The sequence below is a fragment of the Mustela nigripes genome, chromosome 1 (assembly GCF_022355385.1).
Source record: "Mustela nigripes isolate SB6536 chromosome 1, MUSNIG.SB6536, whole genome shotgun sequence".
Classification (NCBI taxonomy): domain Eukaryota; kingdom Metazoa; phylum Chordata; class Mammalia; order Carnivora; family Mustelidae; genus Mustela; species Mustela nigripes.
In genome coordinates this window covers 168405070-168431618 of record NC_081557.1, presented here as the reverse complement: position 1 = coordinate 168431618, position 26549 = coordinate 168405070, and the positions used below count along the sequence as shown (strand labels likewise).

At 37.7% G+C, this 26549-nt stretch overlaps 1 protein-coding gene across 4 annotated transcripts in view; it reads right to left on the bottom strand.

The window, feature by feature from the left end:
* NPNT (nephronectin) overlaps nt 1–26549 on the bottom strand; it is a 79863-nt gene that overhangs the window by 43439 nt on the left and 9875 nt on the right. For 2 of the 4 annotated variants that reach the window (XM_059376889.1, XM_059376905.1), the window contains exons 3-4: nt 19012–19062; nt 3291–3383 (exon numbers count right to left, since the gene is read on the bottom strand). In XM_059376889.1, coding sequence (XP_059232872.1) covers nt 3291–3383; nt 19012–19062 — 144 coding nt within the window. The remainder of the gene's footprint in view (nt 1–3290; nt 3384–19011; nt 19063–26549) is intronic. The other 2 variants (XM_059376894.1, XM_059376916.1) reach the window with 1 other exon arrangement.

The following is a 26549-nucleotide window of genomic DNA, read 5'->3' as shown; positions in this document are numbered from 1 at the left end:
GGATCTGATATTTATAAATTGTTTCTTCAGAAATCATTATAAAGCACATCGTGCATTCAAAAACCTAAGTCGTATTTCATTTCTGAAAATATGCAATGATAGGACATTTTATGTGATAAAAATCATTCCCTAATGGGAAAGTTATAAAAATGTTATTATCTATAACAGTATCCCTTTTTGGCTGAAGGGAAAGAGAATTTGTGTGGGTACAGAGACTCAAAGAGGAAAGACCTGAAGGAAAAAAATTCCCAGAGAAATGAGGTGGGGAAAAAGAAAGCAAATCTTGCCAGAGTCCAAGTTAGAGTTTCATTATTGTGAGAGGCGCCATGTGCCATATAGGACAGGCTAATGATCAGCCCAAGCCTATGATTTTATATGTGATCTAGCTACGGCAAATCTAAAAATGACTCCGAGGGAAAAGAAAGCCCACAACAGCAGACTCACCCTCCTGCGACAAGGCTATTAAATTTAGCCAGTTCGCATGTGGGCTTGCCCTGCTCTCTGGGAGGCTCCCCAGACAGTTCTGAGAGGGCACTGGTTAAATGCTGGCCATTTACACAAGCTATTTACTCCACCAGGAGATTATTTCTCACAGTACACCACTTGCAACAATTTTTTTAGCAAATATTTGCCTTACTCAGAAACCTACTTTTTTTTTGCTCTTTTATCATTCTGTTCAATTATCCAGCATATAGAAACCTACTTTTACTCAGAAGCTAATTGCCAGTTCTGTGAAAGAACTATATAGTTCTGTATAGAACTGTATAGGTATAGTTTAATTATACCTCTTCTTAACGTTTCTCTCCTCAAGAAAAAAGAAACCTGTTTGAGTTCTCATATTTCTGAGATGTATTTACCAGATTCTTAAGATGTATGGTCCAGATAAAAAACAGTCTCCATTGATTTGCGTGTATCTGATAGAGACTACTTGCTCTAGTCACGTTTCTTGGTGTCTCTCAACAGTTGTCGCCTTCACCAGGCCTTTGCAGCCGCCCCTCACCCTGACCAGTGTTCTCAGGCCACAGATTCAGAGGCTACCTAAGGTGTTGTGCCGGACAGCTCTGGGGAACCCTTTACAAGTGTTCAGGACCAAGAACCATTACATGAAACTATCATTCACTGAGCAAATAGTTGACGTGCCCTTACCATGTGCAAGTCATTTTAGTAATAGTTTTCAGGGACCCAGAAATCAGAGACCATAAAGGGTCTAAAAGAGCATAAACCACATGCCATGGGGAACTCAACCACATTGCTTTTTTGTTATGGAAGACAGAGAAAAAGATGATCAAAACACATAGTTCTACTGTAAGCTGTAGTCTTATATTCAAGATTGGGCTTGAAATTACATTTTCAGTGTCAGCACTAGTTTTCGCAGGTGTAAAATCCCACGTTGTTACTAATGAAATCCTCTTTCCCCTAAGGAATATAGTTTTAGGAGGCAAGACATAAACTCAGTACATTTCCATTTTTCTTCAGAGAAACAGGTATGTATTACAGTAAAAAGTACATGATAAACTGGTTTTCTGAAAACAGGAGATACCCAGAGATAGATCCTTGTTACAATAATAGTTTCAGTGTCCTTGAAGCATATTAAAGTTGATGTAGCTCTTGCAAATAAATTTAAATGGATTTCTCTGCAATCTCAACAGTGGCTTCTTATAATAACCTTCTTTGTAAAACTCCTGGCATCGGGACAACAAAGTTTTATGGTACTGACATATTAATGAAACCTCTGATGGTTTATTTTCTCCACTTTAAAAAGGGAAGCATGCTGGAAGTCTCAGATGCACACCGATAACTCAATAATCAGAACTGGACATGTCACTACTTGTAAACTTAGACAGGGGAAGGAAAGTCAAAAGGATTTTTAAAAGAAGTAAACTGAGATAACAAAAACCCTATTTACTTCTAAAAGACTTTCCTGGTATGTTTGGTAACTTCCAAGTTAAAATATATTATAAAAACAGCATTGGAAAAAAATCAGTTAATCAAATAACAGATAATACAGAATACACTTGACAATGACAGTTTCTCCTACCATTGGACATGTCACATTTCATTAGCATAGATGTCATCTTATAGTTCAGGAACAATTCCTTATACTTTTTCAAACACCAGTGCTCTGGTTCTTGAAATTATGCCCATAAATCCTGAGTTTACACGAGACATATCAAGGAGTATCAGATATTGAAGAACAGGAGTGCTTCAACAATATCACCTCCATATCTGATGAGGTCAAGTAATTATCTATGAGACAGTCAGGTCGCATGTAACTGTTTCATTCAACACTGGAAAGGACAGAAAGGGTCACTTCAATTTAAGAAATAAATGAAAAATGGACTCTTTTATCCTTGTATCTTTCTGGTGAAATCTAACCCCAGCTTTTATTTATGGGGTTTTTTTTACTCCTAATAATAGAACATTTGGGGTAGAAATTAACTAAAAAGACAAGCTTTGTCAGATTTGTTAGCCCAAGTCAGAAGTTCACATTTGCAATAATATTTTCTCATCTGAAACAAAACTAACGGAGAAAATATGAATTATATGGACAACAGTTCTAAGTAGACATACTAGGTCTTTTACCAACTAATTCTATGAACTTCGACCAGACACTTAATATCCCTGATATCTTTTCCAATGAGAAATAAAAATTCTTTATCACTTAATTATCATGAATAACATTCTACCTCCTGACACTGTAATAATGAAAATAAACAATATATATAAAATACCTGGGGCACTGTGCTAAGTGAATATCTGCTTTTATAAGCAACTTTAAACAAAAATAAGTCTGTTAAAATCTTTATTTCTCAGAGGAACTTTGTAAACTGGTAACAGCTGAAGGGAATTTAATCTCAAAGATCAAGGGTCCAGAGTTTGAAGGGACCTCAAAATTTCGAGTCAGACTTCCAACCTGACTTGAGCACTGAAGGGGTTCCAACTCACTGGGGTGGGTCCAAGGAGGCTCACAATTTTCCAGGGCTTCTCCACTAATCTCCTGGGAGAACGAGGACTAGCAGATTATTAGGTTTCTACATGACTGATGCTGTGATTCTCTTATTTAAAATACATTTTAATTAGAATCTGTGACTAGGAATAAGAGGATGAAATCTGATGAAATGTATTTTAAGGTTTACCGTTATATTTTTATCTTTCAGAAAATGGCAGATCACATGTTTTAGAAACAAAAGCCATGGAAAAATGGTTTGGCCTGAGAACCTAAAACTTTTACATGAGGCAGAAACAGAGGGGGCTTATGATTGTTAATCGGTGTCAAACTGGTTTCCTACCTTGATTGCAGGTCTTTCCAGCATATCCGGGATGACATTTGCACTTGTCAGGTCCAATACATTCACCATGTTTGCACTGTGGCTGGCAGACAGCTGTGAAAAGAGGACATCATGCATTATTTCTAGGTCAGCAGGACATCAACCAGACAGCATCTATGTCATGTAGTAGTTTGATAATCAAAGAGAAGACTAGGAACTTACATCAGAGTAGCAGAAATATGAAAAATCACTATGTCTTGGAGTGGTAAGGACTCTTTAGACTTAGTAGTCTCACATACATCTGAGGTGTGTGTGTGTGTGTGTGTGTGTGTGTGTGTGTTCATGTGTGTGAATCACTTGGGTCTGGAAAATTGGCTAAGCCTAAGTGGAATGTTAAAATAGTGAAAAAAATGTTTAAACAGGTAAACTATGAATAAACACAACTGATGTTTGTCAATAGTTACAACTTTATAATAACCTGTATCACAAATTTCAAATGTGTTCCCCCAAATATGCTTCAAAAGTAGTTCTCAGTCCAAAGATATGGGCATATGTGAACTTAAGATAAACTTCCCACTAAATAATACTTATTTTACTAGAAATGCTACTTCTAGTATGAAATGGTTCTAAATGAAATAAAACCCAAAACTCAGTATTTTTGGAACTCCCACTTAAGAATACTTCTGTCATTCTGATCATTCTTAACCCTGGCGTAGTACAATGGCCGTAACCCTTGCCATGACCTATCATAGCAAACAGGAAGTTCTATTTTACTTTTATGATCTTCTACCAACCGAGTTTGTCTTTCCTCAGGATGGCAAAATGCTATAAAACATCACTCCAAGCTTTCAGTCTTTCATTCCTGCCAAGACACTGGTCAGAATTTTTTGTTTACTCTATACCAGGGGCTCTCCACTGAGCCATCTTTGTCCCCTCTGGAACATTTGATAAAAACAAAGTCATTTTTGGTTGTCACCCAGGGGAGAGGGTACTGCTGGCATCTGGCAGGTAGAATACAGAGATGCTCTAAACGTCGTACAAACAGATTACCCAGCCAAAGTGTGATGGCGCCAGACTTAGAGAGCTTGCTGTACACTGAATTGGTGCACGGTGCTATGCCAGATGTGAAAATAGGAGAAAATTCATTGTATAGCACTGTCACTAGTCTCAAAGAGCTTACGACATAGATGAAGAGACAAAATAATCACTTTTCATTTAGCACAACATATGTTAACGAGCAAAATGGGCGGCACATATGAAATTTGTGAAGCCATCATCCCATAAGCATATTCACAGATTCGTACAGAAAGCTTCAGAAAAGACTTGAGTTGGTTCTTCACACATGGGAAGACAGAGAAGGGGAAGATTCTCCAAGGTAAGGAGAGTTATATAGCAAAACACTATCATTTACTCACAGGGCACCGAGGCAGAATCAAGTGAAAGAGATAGCTTAATGTCAGTGGAAAAATGAGACATAGACAATCATAGGTGAGTGGTGTCAAATGATGATGTTCCCTAAATTTCAGGCTAAGGAATATATACTTTATAGGAAATGGGAAGTTTCTGCAAGTTTATCATCATCATCATGAGAATGACCTGACAAAAATAAAAGTCTAGGGATATTAACTTGGTGGTGATATGAGGGATAGACTAGAAAAAGTCTAGGTGACATGAGAAAGGCATGATCTGTTTGCTACAGAAAAGATGGGCTTCAGGAAGCACTGAGTGAGAGTCGACACATCTTAAAGCCCAAAGGGAGTGGAGTTGACAATGACTCTGAGTTCTAAGGTCCCAGACTTGACTTCCCGTATCAGCCAAGGCTGTATTCATTTTGGGATGTGCTCCTAGTTTCCTCTATCACAATTCTCAAGCTTCGTTTCCTTCAAAACTCAAATACTCCTGTAAAACTGAGGGGCAAGTTATTTCTGGTGTTTTCTACATTTCCTCACTTAACCCTCGCTGACCTTTCCCTCACCTGGCACTCTATGGGGCTTATTTGCCAATCTTACTTCAAGCCTTTCCTGCTTGTTTGTCAGCCCACCTGGACCCTATCACTACTAACCCTTAGACAGTGCTGCTCGGAAGTATTAAAAAGCTTGCAGAAAGAAGGGATGAGCAGAGTAGAAAGTGCAAATGATAAGAGAAATGCAAATTTCCCTTGGAAAACTCTTAAAATCTCATTTTAGATATGGCATGAAATTAAAAAGAAAGCAATTTTGTTCAGATCTGTGAGAAGACATAATCTATATAGAAGGGCCTTCCAAAATTATTCTTCAGCCAACTGTACATGAGTAGATGGTTTAGATGCAGTTTTTAAAGTAAGTCCCAGAAACAAAACAATCTTTATGTAATTTCCAGGCCCCATAACCAAGAAATACAAGTTAAAGTTTTTTAAATCTTAAAAAAAGATTTGCCATAATTTTTAACATTTATATATGAACACAACCTGAATGAATCAATTATCACTGAAGCACCCAGAGGGTCATAATTTAACAAAAATAAAATCTCAAAATCAGTAAGTATGAGTTGAATTAATAATCCCCCCACATATAGCTGGAATTTGAAAATATCTCTAAAAATATGAAAAAGTAGTTTAGGAAGTACCACTTAAGAACATGAAAAGTTGGGGCGCCTGGGTGGCTCAGTGGGTTAAGCCGCTGCCTTCGGCTCAGGTCATGATCCCAGAGCCCTGGGATTGAGCCCCGCATTGGGCTCTCTGCTCAGTAGGGAGCCTGCTTCCTCCTCTCTCTCTGCCTGCCTCTCTGCCTACTTGTGATCTCTGTCTGTCAAATAAATAAATGAAATCTTTAAAAAAAAAAAAAAGAAAGAAAGAAAGAAAGAAAGAAAGAAAGAAAGAAAAGTTTATTGAGAAGAGGACAGGTTATGAAACAAACTCCAGGTGTAGGCTGTTTTGCCTTCTGACCCCTTGACTAGCTTGATGACCATCCATTTATCGTCCTTCCAGGTGCTGTAGAGGAACAAAGTTTTTATTGCCCCCACCCTTTCTTGTTGTTTGTTTTCAGCGCCCTAATCTTGGGCACATCAAATGCACACATTCCAAGAGGCCAAGACAGTTAATGTTTCTTACATGCTTAGAGTGTAATTCTCAAACAAACTGCTATCTGCACTTCTACCCAACAGACTGTTCACTGAAGTGACCAAGGACCTATATATTAGCCAACAGCTACTAATGGGATAGGATATTCAAAATGTTGGGATCACCAATTTTTTTTTCTTACAAAAAGAAAACATTCAGGAAAATGTTGCATAAAAGAACTTCTTCCTATTATCTTGCTGGCATTGGGTCTGCGATGGATTCAATAAACATACATTGAACATTTGTTACCTATATGTATTACAGTAGGCAAGTGTCGGGGAGTGGGGATGAGAGAGTCACTGAGGATATGAGACATTAGCTGTGCAGCTAGAACGCATTGGCCCAAACTGACCAAGAACTCAGAGAAAGGAGATGAAAGAAGAAAGGGGAGAGGGGCAGGAGGGTCATTATAAAGTATAATCATAACAACTATGACTACGGTCCTCCCCTAGAAAATTGTCATCTGAGCAATGTCCTAGAGGTTAAGAGGTTGAGATGATTGGGTTGCAAGACAAAAGCCTTTCAGAATAGGCACAGAGGGTAGGGGAAGGGAGGGGAAGGTTTTCTCAGTGAGTGCCAAGTGTTTGGGCTGAGCTACACTGTAAAGTGCTTACAACAGCAGAGGAGATCAAAAGAAAGATTAGGACAAATCATAAAAGGCACTACTGGTGGCAGCAATTGCTGGGTGCTTACCGGTATCTATTTTTCCCTTTTTTTTTTTTTTTTTTTTAATTAGGATGGCATTTCTGTTTGCTTGTTTTGGGAGTGGGGAATGAGGTAACAATGGAAAACTACATTCCCTATCTTCCCTGGTAGATCTGGGTAGGCAAGTGACTAAATTCTGCTGATTGTAGGTAAACAGAAGTTATTGGGTGGGGTTTTTGGAATGCTACTTTAAAAGGGGGCTGACTAGTCACTGAACTACAGTGACCACTTTATGATCCTGAGGAGAGCAAGAAGTCATAACAGTTACCCTAACTTAGCATCCTAGCAATTTAGGGTACTGTTTCTTGTGTCACTGTTACTTGCAGCTAAATACAATTCCTAATGGACTACCCTTGAACACAAAGTCATGGAATCTGACTTCATCTGTGTTTATTATCAAGCTTGCAAATGTTTTCTTTGGTACACATTTAGGATAGAAATATTAGGAGTAGATCCTAGGAACAAAATACAACTTGTCAAATTTATTTTACATCTATGATACCATATAATCATAGAAGTACGGGGCACCTGGGTGGCTCAGTGGGTTAAAGCCTCTGCCTTTGGCTCGAGTCATGATCTCAGGGTCCTGGGATGGAGGCCTGCATCGGGCTCTCTGCTCAACGGGGAGCTGCTTCCCTTCCTCTCTCTCTGCCTGCCTCTCTGCCTACTTGTGATCTCTGTCAAATAAATAAATAAAATCTTTAAAAAACCATCATAGAAATATCTAAAGAATTTCATTTCTAAATCTCAAAAACTAGATTAAAAGATACATATTCATCTTGAAATGAGAGAAACACTCTTCCAACTTCTGTTAAACTGGTCCCCCTCTTGGTCATCCTCTCCACTGTGTAACATGAGCTTTCGGCAATCAGCATATACCAACCCTTACAACCCACTGCGGATGGCAGGTCAGGGGCATAAAAAACCCAAGTCAAAAGATTAAGTGGTTTAATACATGTACACACTTTAGAGTGCTCTTCTAAAAACATCAAGGACAGGTGATACACTCGATTTAAAGAAAATCACGTGTCTCTTGGTGCTAAAGGTTAACATGGGAAAAAGAAGTGTTGCTCCTCTAACCTTCACATGGATCGGAGAGAACTTTGGGCCGTTCGTTCTTGGTGGCCCACGTTCCTCTTTTATCACATATGGTTTAGCAGCTCAGTAAATAAAAGTCAGGTGAGGATCACACAGCCAATAATGATAAATTTTTCCCCAAAAAACTGGATGCCAGAATTAAGCCCAAATGGGCAAACCACACTCAAAATTTACTAACATTCTTACAGCACCATCTCCAAAGCATCCTTAAAATAACCTGTCACTTTTTGAACTAGAAAAAGAAACACGTCTCAACTGGCAAAGCAGACATAGCTCCACATCTCTTCTGTGGGACTGCAATCTACAATCTTACCCTTGGAAATTCATCCTGATGTAACGGGGGTTCTGAGAGACCCATGAAATGAGTTTTCAAATAAGGTAGGGGACAGTAAAACTCCCACCTCAGTTCTATATAATATTTCTCACGTAAACCAATTATGGTGGGTGTCCAGTACCAACATTTGAAGAAATCAGGACATGCTGAGATGCCCAAGCAGGCGATGGCTCTGGAGAGTGACAAGGGAAAAGCCAATTCAACCACAGGTGTCCTTAGGAACTTCAGAAGGGCTTTCTAATGTAAATAAGATTGTCTTTAGAGTCCCAAGCATCGCTTGTGATTTTTGCCATCTACATCAAGCTGCTCGTCAGATGCAGCAGAACAAGAATCCTTGTCCTCCAGGGTGTGTGATTGAGAAACAAAGGGGATATAGAAGTAGGCAAGGGCAGGCAGGAAAATGAACAGATACAAAACTGGGAGAGTTCAGAGAGCTCTCATCACATCGCACAAGCTTCGGAGAACCCAGCTGTGGAAGAACTCATTATGAGGGAATAAGAACATATGAGGAGGAACAGCTTTTTCACGGGGCATTTGGCCTTGGAAGAGACACAGTTGTTGAAAGAAACAGGAAACAGCTCAGCGCTGTACTCATGGGGCCGAAGGACGGGAAACAGAATTCCATAGCGCTCCAGTGGAAAGGGCCTTCACCTACCCCATGGCATCGGTACGACCAAATCTAGAGGAAAAAATCCTATGGATTTTAAGATCTCCAGGGGAAAACAACTCTGCAGCCTTCGCAATATTCTGTATTCTGGTGTCCATTATCCTATTTTCAAATCTAAATTCCTGCTGTGGTAAAAACTGAAATAAAAGTGCCTCTGATTGTTATCATGACAAAATACTATGTGTTAAATGCTCTCAGTGATACAGAACACATTTTCTGTGACTGGCTTCATTCCCACAGTATTCATAAAAGGCAGGAGAGAGACAGACCTTATACTCAGTTAACCGGCAGAGAAATGAAAGCACAGAAAGTTAACTGACTTGCTCAATTTCAGAAAAAAATGCATATCCCCATCTCATGATCAGTCTCCTAGTTCTTCTTGTGTTAGGAACAAGGCCAGAAAGCTTAGCATTTTGAGTGGCTTTGGAGGTGACAGGAGAGGAAAACCCCTAAGCAAGACAGGATGAGAGGGGGAGAGGCTAAAGTGATCAGAGGCGTAAAGGTATTTAAGTTACCTGTATAGGAAATGAAAGTTGCAGTTGAGAACAAAAATCTGTAATTTGAGAAAATTAAAGTAGATTTGCCAGAATATAGATATCAAGTGATCTCTACCCCCACTGCTTATTCTGTAACAGATTCCTGAAGTCTGTAACTGCTATCTCTTCTAAAGTACTGCTACAGCTATCAGGGTTTTTTGATCTCACACATTGTGCCCAACATTATCTTTTACTAAGGCCTTAGTCATGAACTACAGTCAAATATTAGGTCAATCAATCAACTGATCATCAAGAGCATGAAGTTAAAATAGCCAAGGGCTTCTGGTCTATATAAGGTCATCTTCCAAGAGTAGTGTGACAACAACTTTATTTTTGTCTTTGGGAACATCTAATTCAGAGTCATTTACCAATTACCTATTTCAGCACTCACTTTTTTTTTTTTTTTAAGATTTTATTTATTTATTTGACAGAAAAAGAGAGAGACAGATGGACAGACAAGCAGGGGAGCTGCAGGCAGAGGGAGAAGGAAAGCAGACTCCCCCAACCAGTGCAGGGAACCAGATGTGGGGCTCGATCCTAGGACCCTGGAATCATGACCTGAGCGGAAGGCAGACACTTAACCAACTGAGCCACCCAGGCACCCCTCACTACCTTACTCTTAATTCTTGAAGTTGACCAAAGAAAATAAGTGCCTGCATCTGCACCTTCGTATTTCATACCAACTGCTGTTTAACATAATTAAGCACTATCTTTTTCCACTTAGAAAACCTTCTAGAAAGTGCTATCATTTTGAGTTTATTTGCAATTTTAATGTTTCTGCTTCTAATGGGATACAAAGGCAGAATTTAGATTAATGCCAAATGAGACTTTATGAACACATAAGAAATGGTTACTATTTATTTGGAAGTGTGAAGTAGGTTTTGTTTTTTGTTTTTTAAGTAGGTTAAGAGCAAAAATAAGCATACCTAGCCCCAGATTTTTTTTTTTTTTCTAAATACCTACCATAATAAAAGGAATCAGGGCTGAGCCAGGGAGGCTGGAATATTTTGCTGTGACAAAAAGCAGGGATGAACTCAAAGTGTGATGGAAACGTGTGAAAAGGATACAGGAGCTTGGCTGGGATGTTCCCACTGGCCAAATTTGGGATAATTTGAGCACCAGGGAAAATAAGGACAGTATTTGGTAACAATTAAATAACAAAAGAACCCATACATCCAAAGAGATTCTAAAACAGGACAGAGTTCCTCTTTACAGAAGAATGACACCTAACACGTAAAAGGAATGACAGACCTTGAAAAAGGCGACTTTACAACCGCCATTGAATTAATTAGTTTGAGCAAAAATTCTCCACAGATCTTAAAACTTTCACTGGTTAGAAGTTTGTTGGGAAACAGGATATTCAAACAGCTTCAATGTATCATCTGACAGCTTCCTCATTATAAAAAGAAGGTGACTTTCAGTGGAAAAATCTAAGGGACAGAACATTAATCAAGTGATCAAATTTAGCATCACCAAAAACAGAACTACACCATGTGGAAAGGGAGTATCATAATACATGATCACCTTTGTAATATTCTTGCAAAAAAAAAATTAGCCAGAATCAACTGTGAAACATTCTACCAAGCAACTGATGTAGACTCTTCAAAAAATGTCATTGTCAAGAAGCAAAAAAAAAATAAAAATAAAAAAAGAGAGAGAGAGAGAGAAAGTAAAGGAAAGCGGCAGAATTGTTCCAAATCAAAGGAGACCAAGAAGGAATGACAACTAGATGTACTAAGTGATCTTTGATTGGCTCTGGATACAAAAGAAAAAAATCCATAAAAATTATTATTGGGATAGTCGGGGAAATCTATATATAGATTGTTTATTACATGATATCATTGTATCTATGTTTAAATTTTTATGTATGATAATTATATTGTGGTATGTAGGTGAATGTCCTTGCTCTCAGGACATGCATGGTGAAATACTTAGCATTATGTGCCATTATGTCTCTAAGTTACTTTCAAGTGGTTCAGTGAAAGAGAGAGAAAAAAAATGTACAATGTATTAATAGTCATACATAGAGAGTATATGGGTGTTTACTGTTCCTATAGTTTCAACTTTTCTGTGGATTTGAAAATTTTCAAATACAAAAATGGGAAAAAGTTATAAAAACACCAGTAGAATAATATGCACACCTTGATAAATATTATTACTTAACTTGTGAGCCACTGTTCACTTATCAATGCACTCTGGAGAGGGGCTTAAGAATACAGGTGCTGAGACCCATGGGGTCGCAGCTCTACTACTTAGGAAACATGTAACCTATGCAGATTACCCAGCTTCTCTCTGCTCTAAAATGCATACCATAGGTTAAGCCAGAGAAAGTAGCCAGAATTTTTTTTTTTTTTACTAAAGAAATAGTAAACCCACAGGGTGCATATAGAACTTAGCCATAGAGTTGTTGGGAATGTCAACAGAGAAAAATCCAAATAAAGTACTTAGGACAGGACCCATCTCACAGTAAGGGCTCAATACAATGCTAGCTATAATGAGCGTTATAAGAACGACAAAGAGGAAAAAGTAGCAGTGTCTAAGACACTGTTTTAAGAACTGAGGGAATAAAAATCAGTAAGATGTGTGTAAACCTGGTGATTCACAGACCTGTACCACTGGGGATAAAAATACATGTTTATAAAAAATAAAAAATTATATTAAAAAAAAAAAGAAAAAAGAAAAAAAAATCAGTAAGATGCCAAGTCCTCATCCTCAAGAGGGTAAGTCTAGTAAGGAAACAGAAGTAAGCAAAGATGTCTTCATAACAGACACATGTAAAGGATACAGAAGAGGAAATGATCAATTACATAGTTTAAGAGACTCAGAAAGGGTTTCAGAAAGGAGCAAAAAAATCTTCAAGACATCTGACATTGTAATGTAAGAATTCATTAGAATATAATGAAGAATATTTGTTTTTATTAAAAATTATTTTTATTTATTTTAGCTGAGGAGATGATGCGGTAATTTTGAGGCTTACTGAGCAATCATCACAGAAGGCCAGCAAAATTTAATGTAACTATTCTCACCAGCAATCAAAATCCTTAAGTTTAAAAGAGCCACTGATATTTATAATGAGTTGAGCCATGTATTTACTATTAAAAAAATGGAATCACTTTTGTGATTATGACTATGTGACTATGCAGAGATTTACAGGATATGAGGTATTTGTCAGTTTGGCCTCCTGGGTTTTCGTTTTGTTTTTTAAGAAAACATTAGTTCATTAATTGTTCTTAAATTTATTAATGAAGAAGCGTAAGCAAAAATTTAGTAACCACCTAAATGACCATCGATCAAGGATTGGCTAAGTAAGTAATGGCGCGGTGGCCTCCCAGCCTCCAGTACTGTGGACTGCAACCAGTCCTGATCTACGATTAGAGGGACCTCACAAACCGGTGACTTGACTATGCACTCTCCTCCTTACTCTCACTCAGTCACTGACTCCTCACATAGGCATGTTTACTTAGCTCATCTTAGTGACTCAAACGCTGACACCACAGCTCTGAATTGATGCCTGCTGATCCCACCAGCCTCCTCTGCAATCACATCCACATATATACCAACCAATTGCAATCCCCAGAAAACAACGTATTCTGATACTTCCATGCTTTTCCATGGGATGTCCTTCCTTCCATTGTCGGCTGGACTAATACTCAGTCAGGCTTCAGTACTACTCAGATTAAATGTTACCATCTCAGAGATTTGCTTTAGACCCTCATTCTGAGTTTGAAGCCCTTCTTAGTGCTTTCTGTAAGCCTCTCAGTGCTTTTATAAGCATACTTCTATCATAAGTTACTTATATATGTTTATATACATATATGTACATAAATATATACACATCATGCTATATGATCATTATTACATAGTTATTTTCCTTATCTAGTTCCATTACACTTTGAGCTCTTTATTTATCTTTTAAGATTTATTTATTTTACAGAGCCGGGGAAGCAGAGGGAGAGGGAGAGAATCTCAAGCAGACTTCCCGCTGAGCTCAGAGCCCAGTGCAGGGCTCGATCTCAGGACACCCAGATCATGACTTGAACTGAAATCAAGAGTCAGATGCTCAATCGACTGAGCCACCCAGGCGCCCCAACTTTGAGCTCTTTAAAACACTGTACCTGCTCTGAAACAGCAGACAGTCTCTTGGCAAAGATAGACATGACAGGCATACAAAGTATTAAGAGAGTAGAGAAGGAATTTCTCTGCAAAGACGTAAGGATAGGGAAAAAACGTCAGGAAAGGCTTATAGGAGGAAATGTAAACTGAATCTTAATGGATGAGGAGCAATTCACCACGTGGATGGGTGAAGTGCCTTACATTCGAGAACCAGCGACATAGGCAAATCCAGAGACACAGCAGCAGAAGGTCTAGAAATACAAGGGAAGTCCACTGTGACAGGGTCTAGATAACCGAAAATAGTCCTTCATAGTGAAGGCAGTGTCAGCCTGGAGGTCGTTGGCCTCAAAGAATCAGGAGTCTATCCATCACTGTGAACAATCAATGGACTGTTGGTAGCAGATGCCACAGATTATATTTTATGCATCTTCAAGCATGTAAATTGGCTTCTTTTGGGAACCTGAATCAAGAGTTAAGATCTATGAACTATAACATAGGTCATAAGATAGGCAAATTAAATATATTCATTTTCCCAGTAAATTGTCCTTTCTGAAAACCACAATCTGATTATTAAGATTACATCCTATTTATCCTTTTTGTCCCTTGTATGTAGAAGTGTCTGGTCCTTACACCTTCAAAAGTGTGCTGAGCTGAACTGAACTGGACAGGGTGCAGAGGAAGCTACTGCCCTGGGTACAAAGATGCAGAAGACACAGTGAACAGCTTCATGGAACAACCAGTCTGGGAGAAAACCAAAAACATAGATCCATAAGTCACCACAGTGTAGGGCAGCACGAGACAGGCTCTATGCAAATGTTGTATCTCAGTGTAGAGCAAGGAAAGGAAACCTCTCCCTGCTGAAGTAAGGAAGGCAGAGAAGAGAAGGTAGCATCTAAGCCAGGACTTGAGGCAGGGCTGGTGTTCAGTGTATTCAGTTAAGAAAGAATACAAACTTCCAAAATAAGTGTAGTCACTTATTCCTGACAATGATTCACTTTTAGTTGAATATTTGCTTAGAATTAGAAGTCATAGTGATCCAACCAAAAGGGGGAAAATAGGACGTATCATTCATACAGGGTGATTTTCTCCCAGGCAAAATGGTAAACTGGAAAGGATTTTTTTTTTTTTTTCAAAACTTAAATGAGTAGGTAACACTTCAGCCAATATGTAACATAGTGTTTTTACCTCTCCCCCATTCTTCATACACGTCTAAAGTTGATCCTCTATAACACAGTAGCGATGCTTATCAATGCTGACTGAAGAAGCTGGGGAGGGAACCCTTGTGTAGGAGGACAGTGCTGGAGAGATCATCAAATCACCGCCTCGGCCCCGCTCAGATTTCACCCCCGAGCTCCAGACCCAGAATCCAACCACTACCACACCCTCCACAGCAAAGTCTCAAGAGCCCTCAGAACATACCACATCCAATGTGGAAGTCATCATCTGCAGTTTCTTCTATGTTCTCTAGGTCACTGAGTAACACACCAGGAACCTGGACACCAACCTTGATTCTATCTTCGTCATTTCCCACAACCACCATCATCACCAAAAGCCACCATTTTACTGAATGTGAACTAACATGGAGCCAATTACTGAGCCAAGTGCTCTCTCATCTGATCCTCATAAAAACCCTATGAGGTGGGGCTCTTAGCTCTATTTTCCCAAAAAGAAGCTATTGTTCAGAAAGATGAAGTCAGTTTCTCAAAAACACATTTCTGAGTGGCAGCGGCTGCCACACCAGCGGCGGCTGTCTGCAAAGCCCAAGCTCCCCACCACTGTCCTGATGCTGCCTGCTTCTCTCTCCCTCCTTTTTAATTTTCTTTTATATTTATTTATTTATTTATTTATTTATTTATTTATTTATTTGACAGAGAGACACAGCAAGAGAGGGAACACAAGCAGGGGGAGCGGGAGAGGGAGAAGCAAGCTTCCCACTGAGCAGGGAGCCTGATGTGGGCCCAAAACTCTGGGATCATGACCTGAGCTGAAGGCAGAAGCTCAAGGACTAAGCCACCCAGGTGACCTGCCTCCCTTTTTAAAAGTATCTTTGAATCCCTATCCTTTTCTCTGTTCTTACCTCTACTACTTACGATAAAACCTAACTTGTCAGGTTTATTGTAATAGCCTCAAGCCTCAAGCCTCAAAAAGCTATTCTCTAAATTGCCAATCAGGAGAACTTTCAGAAATTAGCCCTATAACCTTCAGTGCCTACAGGCTCCAGGCATTTGCCCTGAAGAAGTGAGCCCCATGGCAATGACCTACGTGCTTTTTCCAAACGAGACAGCTGCTAAGCCCCTCCAGTCCACTGATTCCTTGCAGTAATGCAGGATTACTGATTTTTCAGCAAACCCTGATATCTATGTTTCTTGTGAAATATTGGCAACTATTTCAAGAAATGTTAAAATCTCTATGAATGAGACTAAATTCACCTGTATGCTAGATATGACCTATTAGCCCAGCTTACAACCTCTGAAATATAAATTTGATTATGTAATTTCCTTGTTTAACATCATTACAATGTTCCTCTGCAACTTTGGGACAAAGGCTGATCTAGTTAAGATGACATCAAAGGCCTTCCATGAGTCAGCCCATTGCTACTTCTTCCACTGCATCTCTTATCTGATGCCCTTCAAACACATACCCCATACCAGAGTAGGGTGCTTACACTTCCTAGAATCTACCCCCTGACTCTGGCTTCTAACATTTCAATGCACTTTTCTGTCTGGCCAGGGTGCCCTTCACCTGACTGACTTATCCCTCAGGATTTAGTTGGACCACTACTCCATCACTCCTGGGCTGGGATCCTGCTCCCTAAGATATGGTTTTGCAGTATCTGAGATCAAAACACACCTCTTACCCAGTATTGTCCTAATATGTGGGCCTTCAACACTGACAGTGAACAACATGGATGCCTAGAGCTTCATCTTATAGGGATGATATCTGCAAGTGGTTATCTGTAGTTCAGAGATACCATGAAGGTAATAGCACTCAGTGTGTGTATACACACACACACACGCACACACTGTCAATGAAGGACTCAACTGAACACCACCAAGTCCATAAAATCTTTGATCCTCTCCAGCAAGAAGGGTCTTTTCCTCTGAGCAACCTCAACTCTTTGCCACTTTTTCCTACTTTAGAATCCTGGAAGGAATAAGAGACAATCATCTTACCAAATTAGCTCCTCACAGAGTCTATGGATCTCTTTGTACCTCTCTCAGCACCTCTTTGCTTCTAGTAAGCTCTCAAATGTTTGTGGAATAAACCACAGCAACTCTAAATGTTCTACTTCCTTCCAGTTCCTTTTCCTTTGGTTAGCCAATCAAAACCAGACTCTACTCTGAGGTTTGCAAATGGATATTATTAGAGAAGTGAGAAAGGAATGGTTCAGAAACATAGATAGCTATTCAATGAAAGTTTAATTTTAGAAATGAATAATGTGGGAAATCTCCTACTTCCAACTGATTACTTTCAAAAGATGGTCATATAGGGGCTCCTGGATGGTACAGTCAGGTAGGTGTCCAACTCTTGACTTTGGCTCAGGTCATGATCTCAGGGTTGGGGGATAGAGCCCAAAGTTGGGCTTCATGCTCAGAGCAGAGCATGCTTGAGATTCTCTCTTCTTCTCCCTCTGCACCCCCCCACCCCCACACTCTTCCACTAAAATCTAAAAAAATAAATATTTTTTTAGAAAAAAAGACGGGCATATAAACAAATGTTTTTAAAAACGTGCTATACCGTGAGTATTAGGATGGAATCTAATTAAACACTAGGGTGGTATTCAAAGTATTCTATATATTTTTATATATTGTTCTCTCTATATATTCTATATATTGACCACATGCTAATAATAGCAAACGTTTATCAAGAACTGTTCTGCATGAGGCACTCATGGCCAGTTGGTAAGTCCCAGGAAGAGGTTCTGAACCTGGATCTGTTGGTGAGAAAGCCCACATTCTACAGCTGACTCTTGAACAACATGGGGATTAGGGGTGCCAACCCGCCTACAGTTAAAAATCTGTGTGTAACTCTTGATTCCCCCAAAACTTAACTACGAATAGCCTATTGTTGATTGAAAGCCTTACTGATAACATAAACAGTTTTATGCTATATGTGTCATATACTGTGTATTATACATATATGTGCATATGCTCTATGTATTATATAGTATATGTTATACACTATATACGGTTTTCTTACAATAAAACAAGTTAGAGAAAATGCTACTGGGAAAATTATAAGGAAAATACATTTATAGTTACTATACTGTATTTTTTCTTTTAATCCATGTGTAAGCATACTCGTGCAAACCTCTCTTGTTCGAGTCGATTGTACTTTTCTTTGGCATTGCCTCCTTAACCTCAGCCCTATCTCTTCTCATTAATCCTGTGACTCTTAACAGTTTATGAGATACATACACTGAGATTTTTTTAAGTGTCTCTGAACAAAGAAATTCCTTAACTTTTATTTCTAGCACTATCAATTTTTTCCCCAAATGTTTTTATTGAAATCCTCTCTTAAGAACATGTGACAGTATCTTTCACCTATCAGTTTAAAGTACATTGTCTTCTCGGCCCCCATTCCATCAAAAAGAATTTCATGTATTTCACCAAAATTTTCCACTAAAGCGCCATAAGGGTGATTCATTAAGTCACATTATTCACTTCCAAAAATATTTTTAAAAAGGAATCTTCTATGTACCAAGACAATATAGCATAAAAACTCATAGGTCTGACTATATATTTCATACAATAAAAATATTTCTTACCTGAATTTTTCCAAGAAGAATTAGTGAATATGAGATACAATTCCCTCAGGTTAATGATAGGCTGGTGTTAGTAATTTCATTTGGTGGACTTTTTTTTTTTTTTAATTTCCTTCCTTAAGTATTAAAAATATAAACTGTCCTTTAGGTTAGAATGGAGGTCAATTTATTAGATTCATAAGACAGGAGAAAGGAATTATAAACTGAAAGGGAAAAGTTTAATGTAATAACTGAAATGAAATGAACTTGTATAATTATGAACAGAATAAACACATCTCCAAAAAACATAGTTTTCCCCAAAATTGGCAACTCAAAAACACAACTAACATTAAGTTTTATTGATAGCTCTGTAAAGTTATTATCTAGAGGTTATGCCTTTCAAGACATAGATTAGCCAAAATTATTTCAAGAAATATGTTCATCTAACCTTTGAGCTGGCACCTTATCCTGGCTAGTCTCTGTCTTAAGACGTAGAAAGCTGCAAAACAAATGTCCAAAAAAAGAAATTCCAGATCTTTTCTCTGTAAGGAGGCTGGACTTGGGTATTTAGCAACTTGTTACATTCCCGGAGACTTACACATATTCAACGCTCAGTGCTTTTCTGAAATAAAAAAAAAATCTAGGACATGTTTAAAATAGTAATATTTTAGTCACCATTTTGTCATTCAAAAACATTCTGTAACAAAAATATTGACCAATAATTGAAGTTGTGCTATTCTTTCATAGTCCAAATTCTAAATCAGAGTATTTCGGACCTCTTGCAGCACTGTACCTTCCAATCCAATTTTTCATTTTCAGAATATTAATTTTGGTTCCAAGAGACAGTATCCTTTTATTTAAATGAGTGTTGGACAAAATATCTGTAAAAAATTAAAACTTTGGATCAATTAATAACCAAGGATGGTAGTTTTTTAATTGATAGATCTTTACTTACCTGTTTCTTACATACTTTGTGTTCCCTTTTCTCTCCAACTTTGGGGAGGAAATGTTAAGATTTGTTTTTTCTTTCCTTCCACGGCATTTTCTTCTTGCATGGCTGCTTTGGTTGTCAATAGCAACAAGAATTACCGTGAAAGCTCAGCCATTTCACTTGAAGATACATAAATAACCCAGTTTAACGAAAGTAAATGGAAGAATCTTGAAACAATACTAATCGTGGCTAGGGTTTGACCAGCTTAGAGGTCCTAGAGGTAAGGGAAGAGATGATTTATTACTTCTCTGTGAATTAACACCTTCCCTCTTTAAAGCATAAAATATTCACTTTTATTTTTGATTTGTGCTTTTATTTGCATAAATCAAAGTTAGGTGAATGAAGCCTTCTTTGGGATAATAGCAGAAGAGAAATAGTCCAAGACCAAATTGATTCAATTAAAGTAATAATTTAACTATTGATCCAGAATGATTGTTCTGTATTTTTCAAGGCCCACATATTGTTATATATACATATATATCTGTTTGTTAGAGGTTTTTTTTCCCACATTGATTAGGTTCATAACAAATTAGTGTTTTGTATCTATTGTTATTTATGTTGTTAATTTTAAAAGAACTCACCATACCTTGATGTTAACACATTTCTTAAAATAGAATAATGAAATATATCAAGTACAATCTTAGCAAAAAGCTGAAAGTAAATCAAAGCATAAATTGCAAATGACATTCTGGATCATGTATTAAGAAAAACTGGTTATGGTTAGGTATTAAAAGGGAAAATATAAAAGGATACCGTTTCTTTAATACTCTTTGGTTGCCAATTTTGAATAATCTAATTTATCAAGAAAAATACATTAAATGGTTTTAAATAAAGGTAAACAATAAAGAATAGCAAACATCATTATTTTCTAACTAGTTACATTAATACTAAGCAGCCAAACAGTTCTGTATAGTTTATTTTTGTCTTATAATATCTTAAAGTTGGGTCACATTTCTCCTACTTAATGTAAATCAGCCTTGACACACACAGATTTAGTAAATTTTATGGTATCAATATGTGCGTCCATTAAATAAGATTTCTAGCATGAAATTTTAGCCCATGTCGCCTATTTTTAAATTTGCATTTTAAAACTATACAAAACTGCATTTTAAATCAAAGCAATGTTAAACCCAGAGTTGATTATTTCCAAGAAGGTTTTGAGGTCTATTTTCTATTGATGCATAAGGAAATTTTCACAGGCAGTGGTCACCATAATTTTTGTGAAAGCTGCCCCCAAATAAATACCCTACATGTATTTTTTATGGTATAAACTCCATTGTAAGAAGTGCTAAAATAAGATTCATTAGTAGCAAATAATGTAGAAAAATCTGTCCCATCATCTCCTGATATTATAGCCACTGTAAACAGCCATAGTAGTAAACATATGCGACTCTGACAGCAAAGCCACTCATAGTTTAGGAGTTTAGACCTCTCTCCTGTGACCTGCCCCGAACCAATATTTCAGTTCATCTGAATGCTGATACCATGCACTTTGCTGAGGGCTCTAACCAATAACAGGCATAGTTAAAAATAACAAGCACTCTGATGCTTTTATGAAATTGTGAGAAACTAAGTCTAATAATTCAATTAAATCTATCTAAGTAAATCTGGTGAAACTAAACCATTTGGAGATTAGTTTTCCTAGCCTGCAAAACACAGGTTTTCAGAATTGAAATTGGACATTTAAAAAAATGAGGGCTAAGAAAGCCCTAAGGAACTGGCCCCATCTATTATCCACAGGTATGCCTATCTGCTAGAATATAGTTTACTGTAAATTTAATTATAAAATGCCCAAATGTTAGGCCAAGCACAACCTTTGAAAAGGAAATAATGAAATACCCCAGACTAATAGGACAGATAAAATTACCACATGCTCCAGATAGGAGTCACACATGCCTCTTAAGCAAAGAGCACAGCCTGACATATGCACATTTTCACAGGAGACAAACGCCAGGTACATGCATGAAAGGGAAAGGTCCTGCCTGACCCTGTCCTCCTACCTCCCAACCATAATCTGCAGCTAGGAAAAGTAGTAGCTCTAAAAATTTCTCTACACCCCAACCTTAAACTTCACGCTGTATTTCTCATTGTCAAAAAATTTATACTAGCCCAGGAAACTCTATTCATAGACAACTCCCCCATGCCAGATATTTAAGACACCAAGATCCAGGACAAGAGATCCCATGAATAGCATTTTAAGTATTTTGGATAATCCTAACTTTCAGACCACTACTTTTTAAGTATTAGAGCTATAGAATTCATCAGAATCCAAAAGAAGATTAGAGAACAGAACATATCTACAAATCATTTCTTTATAGTTTTCCCCCAATTCCCCAAATAGTTTCCAAAAAAAAAATAATTCTGCATTAGTTGGGAATGTCTATATATGGGAATGTCTTAATTCCTGCCCATAGATACCAAGATATGATGAACATTTAATTCACTGATGACTTTAAAACTCAATCCAGAAATAAATAAGTAAAAATAAAAATCCAAGGGACAAAGGACTTTGAACCACCATTATCTATGTGAAACACCATGAAGTATTTATGTAATCATACGGATATGGGACAGTTTATCCAGTAGAAACTATTACCATAGTAAATGTGTATGATATAAAATCAGCTATAAATACCCATGCATGTTAAAATATATATATATATATATATATATATATATATATATATATATATACAGCTAAGTGTAAACTGCAATTTGTGTTTCTTCTATTTGCTATTTGTTGGCATGCAAACATTTGGCAGGTAATTATTAAGCACTTACAAATCTTAATGTTGAAATGAAAGAGTACCAAAGGCTTTAGAAAAATATTTTGGGTGGCAGGAAGCTTATATTTGGATAGTCTATCTGTGGAACTAGTTTCTGTAAATGTCGCAACACATACCTTTGACCATTTAGGGATCTCTCCTAGAAACTGAGTTTGAGAACCCTAATCTATGAAAATAAGGCAAATATTTTTGAAAAACAACATAATTTTTGAAAAGGTAAGCATAAATCGAGAAATTTCCAATTGTTTCTTCCTTTGTGTATACCAGTGTAAATTTAATCCATGATGACATATTTCCTAAAATCTGACCATAAATCAATACTATCTATAAAAGGCAACCCCAACCTTGTGATAGGATGATGTTACAATAGGAAAACGTGTCAGCTCTGGAGAATTTATTATCAGTAATCTACAGAATGGTTAAAAAGATACTGACCAAATGAAGTGTTCCATTTTAAAATTTAATTGACTCTAGGTTATCCACATGCAAATAACTGATGGCAAATCCTTAGTCTCAAACTGCCTCTCCCCGTACATCTAGTACATAAGCAAGGATGTCTCTCTAGCCTTTAGTCAGGGTATGGTGGAAAATGAGGGTCTCTAATAAATTATAAAATTTTTTTTTAAAGATTTTATTTATTTATTTGACAGAGAGATTACAAGTAGGCAGAGAGGCAGGCAGAGAGAGAGAGGAGGAAGCAGGCTCCCTGCTGAGCAGAGAGCCCGATGCGGGACTCGATCCCAGGACCCTGAGATCATGACCTGAGCCGAAGGCAGCGGCTTAACCCACTGAGCCACCCAGGCGCCCCATCTAATAAATTATAAATTTTTAAATTTATAATGAATATATAAATAAAAAAGGTTTTTTTCTTCAAAGTCTACTGTATTCTAAAGCCAAGAAATTGCCTTGCCTATTCATATCTTTTTCCTTGCATAATGACAATAACAAGTTCACTTCACATTGTTTATTATTAGACTAAGTTAGAAGTAAAATTATTGAGAGAATCTATGAAAGAATATGGAATGAACACAGATATCTGGCACTATTTTACCACACATAACATTTTATCCGATTAAGGCTTTAATGTATTCTTTTATGCTGGCTTTATTAGTAATCTTATTAGAAAATTCTATTATGACCACAATTATATCTTTAATTATGCACTACTATTAATTAAATGATGATATCAGAAAGCTGAAAACCTTTATAGCATTAAAACATAAAATTTATGGGGCACCTGGGTGGCTCAGTGGGTTAAGCCTCTGCCTTCGGCTCAGGTCATGATCTCAGGGTCCTGGGATCGAGCCCCACATGGGGCTCTCTGCTCAGCGGGGAGCCTGCTTCCCCCTCTCTCTCTCTGCCTGCCTCTCTACTTGTGATCTCTCTTTAAGAAAAAAAAAAAAACAAACATAAAATGTATTTAATTTGATATTATTTAACTGAACTCTATACTTTGTAACACATCAATTTTTAGTAACTGGGTGTACATTTTGCAACTAATTCGTCCTGGTAGATTTCCAAGAATGCACTGTGAATCACAATAGGCTATGCTACTAACGTTTTTCTATGGTTGTAGTGACTGATATCATTTTGAAATTTTTTCAAGCCAAATTATTTTGGCTGTATTCTATTATCTTTGATAACGGATTATGTATTTGTTCCCATGACAGAATAGAAGGTTTTGGCTCTAAAATGTAAACTCCTTAGCTCCCTTCGAGGTTGACTGACACAGGATAACAATTCTCAAACCGGTTCGATTCCCGGGGTGGTACAGATCTCTGAGAAGAGACATTTAAAGCCTCTGCTTTCTTTCTCTGCTTCTCCCAAGGAAATGGGGTACCTCCTGGATTAGTGTCCTCTCAAGACACACACTGAGCTATCTTGCTTTGAGAGACAGGCTCTCTAAGGACATGTGTCTATCACTGTTTCAGGTTCCATTGACCCTGGGGCTTCATGACTGCAGGAGAACCAGTGCTTCCTCACACCCCAGCGAAAAGGAGCTAAATTTGAGGCTGGTTAGGAACATGAAGAATACCTACCACAGATTCTGCTTTGAGTCTATTCAGGCCTAAGAGGCTTATTTAAAGCAGTCCTTCATGAGATCCAGGGAAACTGGGATAACAACTAAGGGTCATTTGGGCTCCTCTGCATATCTGTAACAATCCAGAGCTTTGGGGGAAATGAGCACTGATCAAGGAGTTTGTTGTTTTGGGGTTCACTGGCCCTATTTCATGGAACAGCTCAAGTAGGGTAAATGATGCCTAGAGGCAATCTTTATGCCTTATCTCTTATTCCAAGCCATAATTTGCTTAGAGATGAATAAGACCATAGCAAAATTGTGATGAACTTTTATACTGATACCAATGAATACAAAAGTTAACTCATACAAGATCGATATTAAAAAATTCTCCCACTGATTTATTGACAGAACCTCCTTATACTGGATCACAGGAGATATCTATCTACACTCCAATCACGACGACTTTGGATACGCACTGTACCAAGTGTTGACTGATGTTTAAAATACACGAAAGGAAGGAAATATAAAGCGTGTGGCGGGGGGGAGGTATGGGCTAGACTTTAATAATACAGCAAACTTCAGGATGTTGTTAGGGATCCTAACTTAAAACTGCCTTTTCTAACCTGGAATTGTCCATTAAGCCCTAAAGAGTTCATGAATCACAGCTATTCTGAGCTGGATTGAGCAGAAATATCAGAAAGCTAATGTGCGGATAATGCTTCTTAAACTTCCATGAACTGCACTGTTAGAGTAGGGGGGCCTCATCTTAGATCAGAGCATCTTCTAGGAAACAGCTTTGTACAACCACCACTGGATTCATGACAAATGTTGCTATGGCCCCTTCCCCTCCACCATTCAATCCCACTCTGTTAAGGACCACATGAAAGTCTTCTTTCAGAACTACATGTGGGAAAAGCCATAATTTCCCCCAAATAACTGGTCTGATTTTCCCCTAACAAACATCATGAATTATATGAGCAGTAACACTTTTTTCTTTTTCTGTTGGCTACCAGAAGCTAAGAGCGACATTACAAGACATAGTTAGGATCCTATGCCTGACATATCTACATGTCAATAACTCTCCTCCTGCCAGCTTACCTTTTATTGTCTCTTTTTTTTTCCCCTCCCCCAGCCCTCGTTAATTCTGTTTTCCTATTTTATTGCATGCATTCCTGACAGCCACTTCATATCCTCCCCCAAACAAAGTAGAAGATAAACAAAAAGAAACAAAGGAACAAATTCTATTTCTCTTTTAAACTATCTTCTCAGGGAATCAAAAATAAAATGTGGCTGAACAGAAGGTTTCCACTGTGTAAATATTATCCATGATTTAATCTCCTTTAAGTGACAAATTTTATAGAAGATGGTTTATAAAAATAAAATGAGTTCTTCAATTACTGTACTTCCATAAAAATAGAATGTCCCTATAAATCTCCCACATCCAAATGTATATAACAGTGATGATGAATATGCAAAGATATTGACTACAGCACATTTCATAAAACCAAAATGCTGAAAATCACCTAAATATGCACAAATAAGAATTTTTAAATTAATTAGGTATTTACATCTGGTGAGGTATTATACAGCCATTTAAAAGAATGAGTCAGGGGCGCCTGGATGGCTCAGTGGGTTAAGCCTCAGCCTTTGGCTCAGGCCCTGGTCTCAGGGTCCTGGGATCAAGTCCCGCATCGGGGTCTCTGCTCAGCAAGGAGCCTGCTTCCCCCCCGCCCCTCTCTCTCTCTGCCTGCCTCTCTGCCTGCTTGTGATCTCTGTCAAATAAATAAAATCTTTAAAAAAAATAATAAAAGAATGAGTCAGGTTTACATGAACTGATAAGGACTGATATCTAAAATGTGATACATGAAAAAAGAAAACACAGAATAGTTCTTACTTTATGCTATCAACTTATAAACAAGAATAAGTTGCAAATGCTTACAAATCTCCACAAAAAGCAGTAAGAAACCGTTCCAGGGATTGGAATTAGGTGTCAGGGAAACGGAAGTTAGAAAGACTTACCTTCACTACCTTCTCTCTCTCTCTTCAAGTCTTTTAATTTTTCACTTAGTCATGCATTTATTTTGTTAAGCAAAATGATTTTAAGACATAATTAAGATAAAGATTAGAATCACTAATGGAAATGTTATGCCTTGATTGTCTTAAAGTCATTTTATTAAAGTATTTTGACA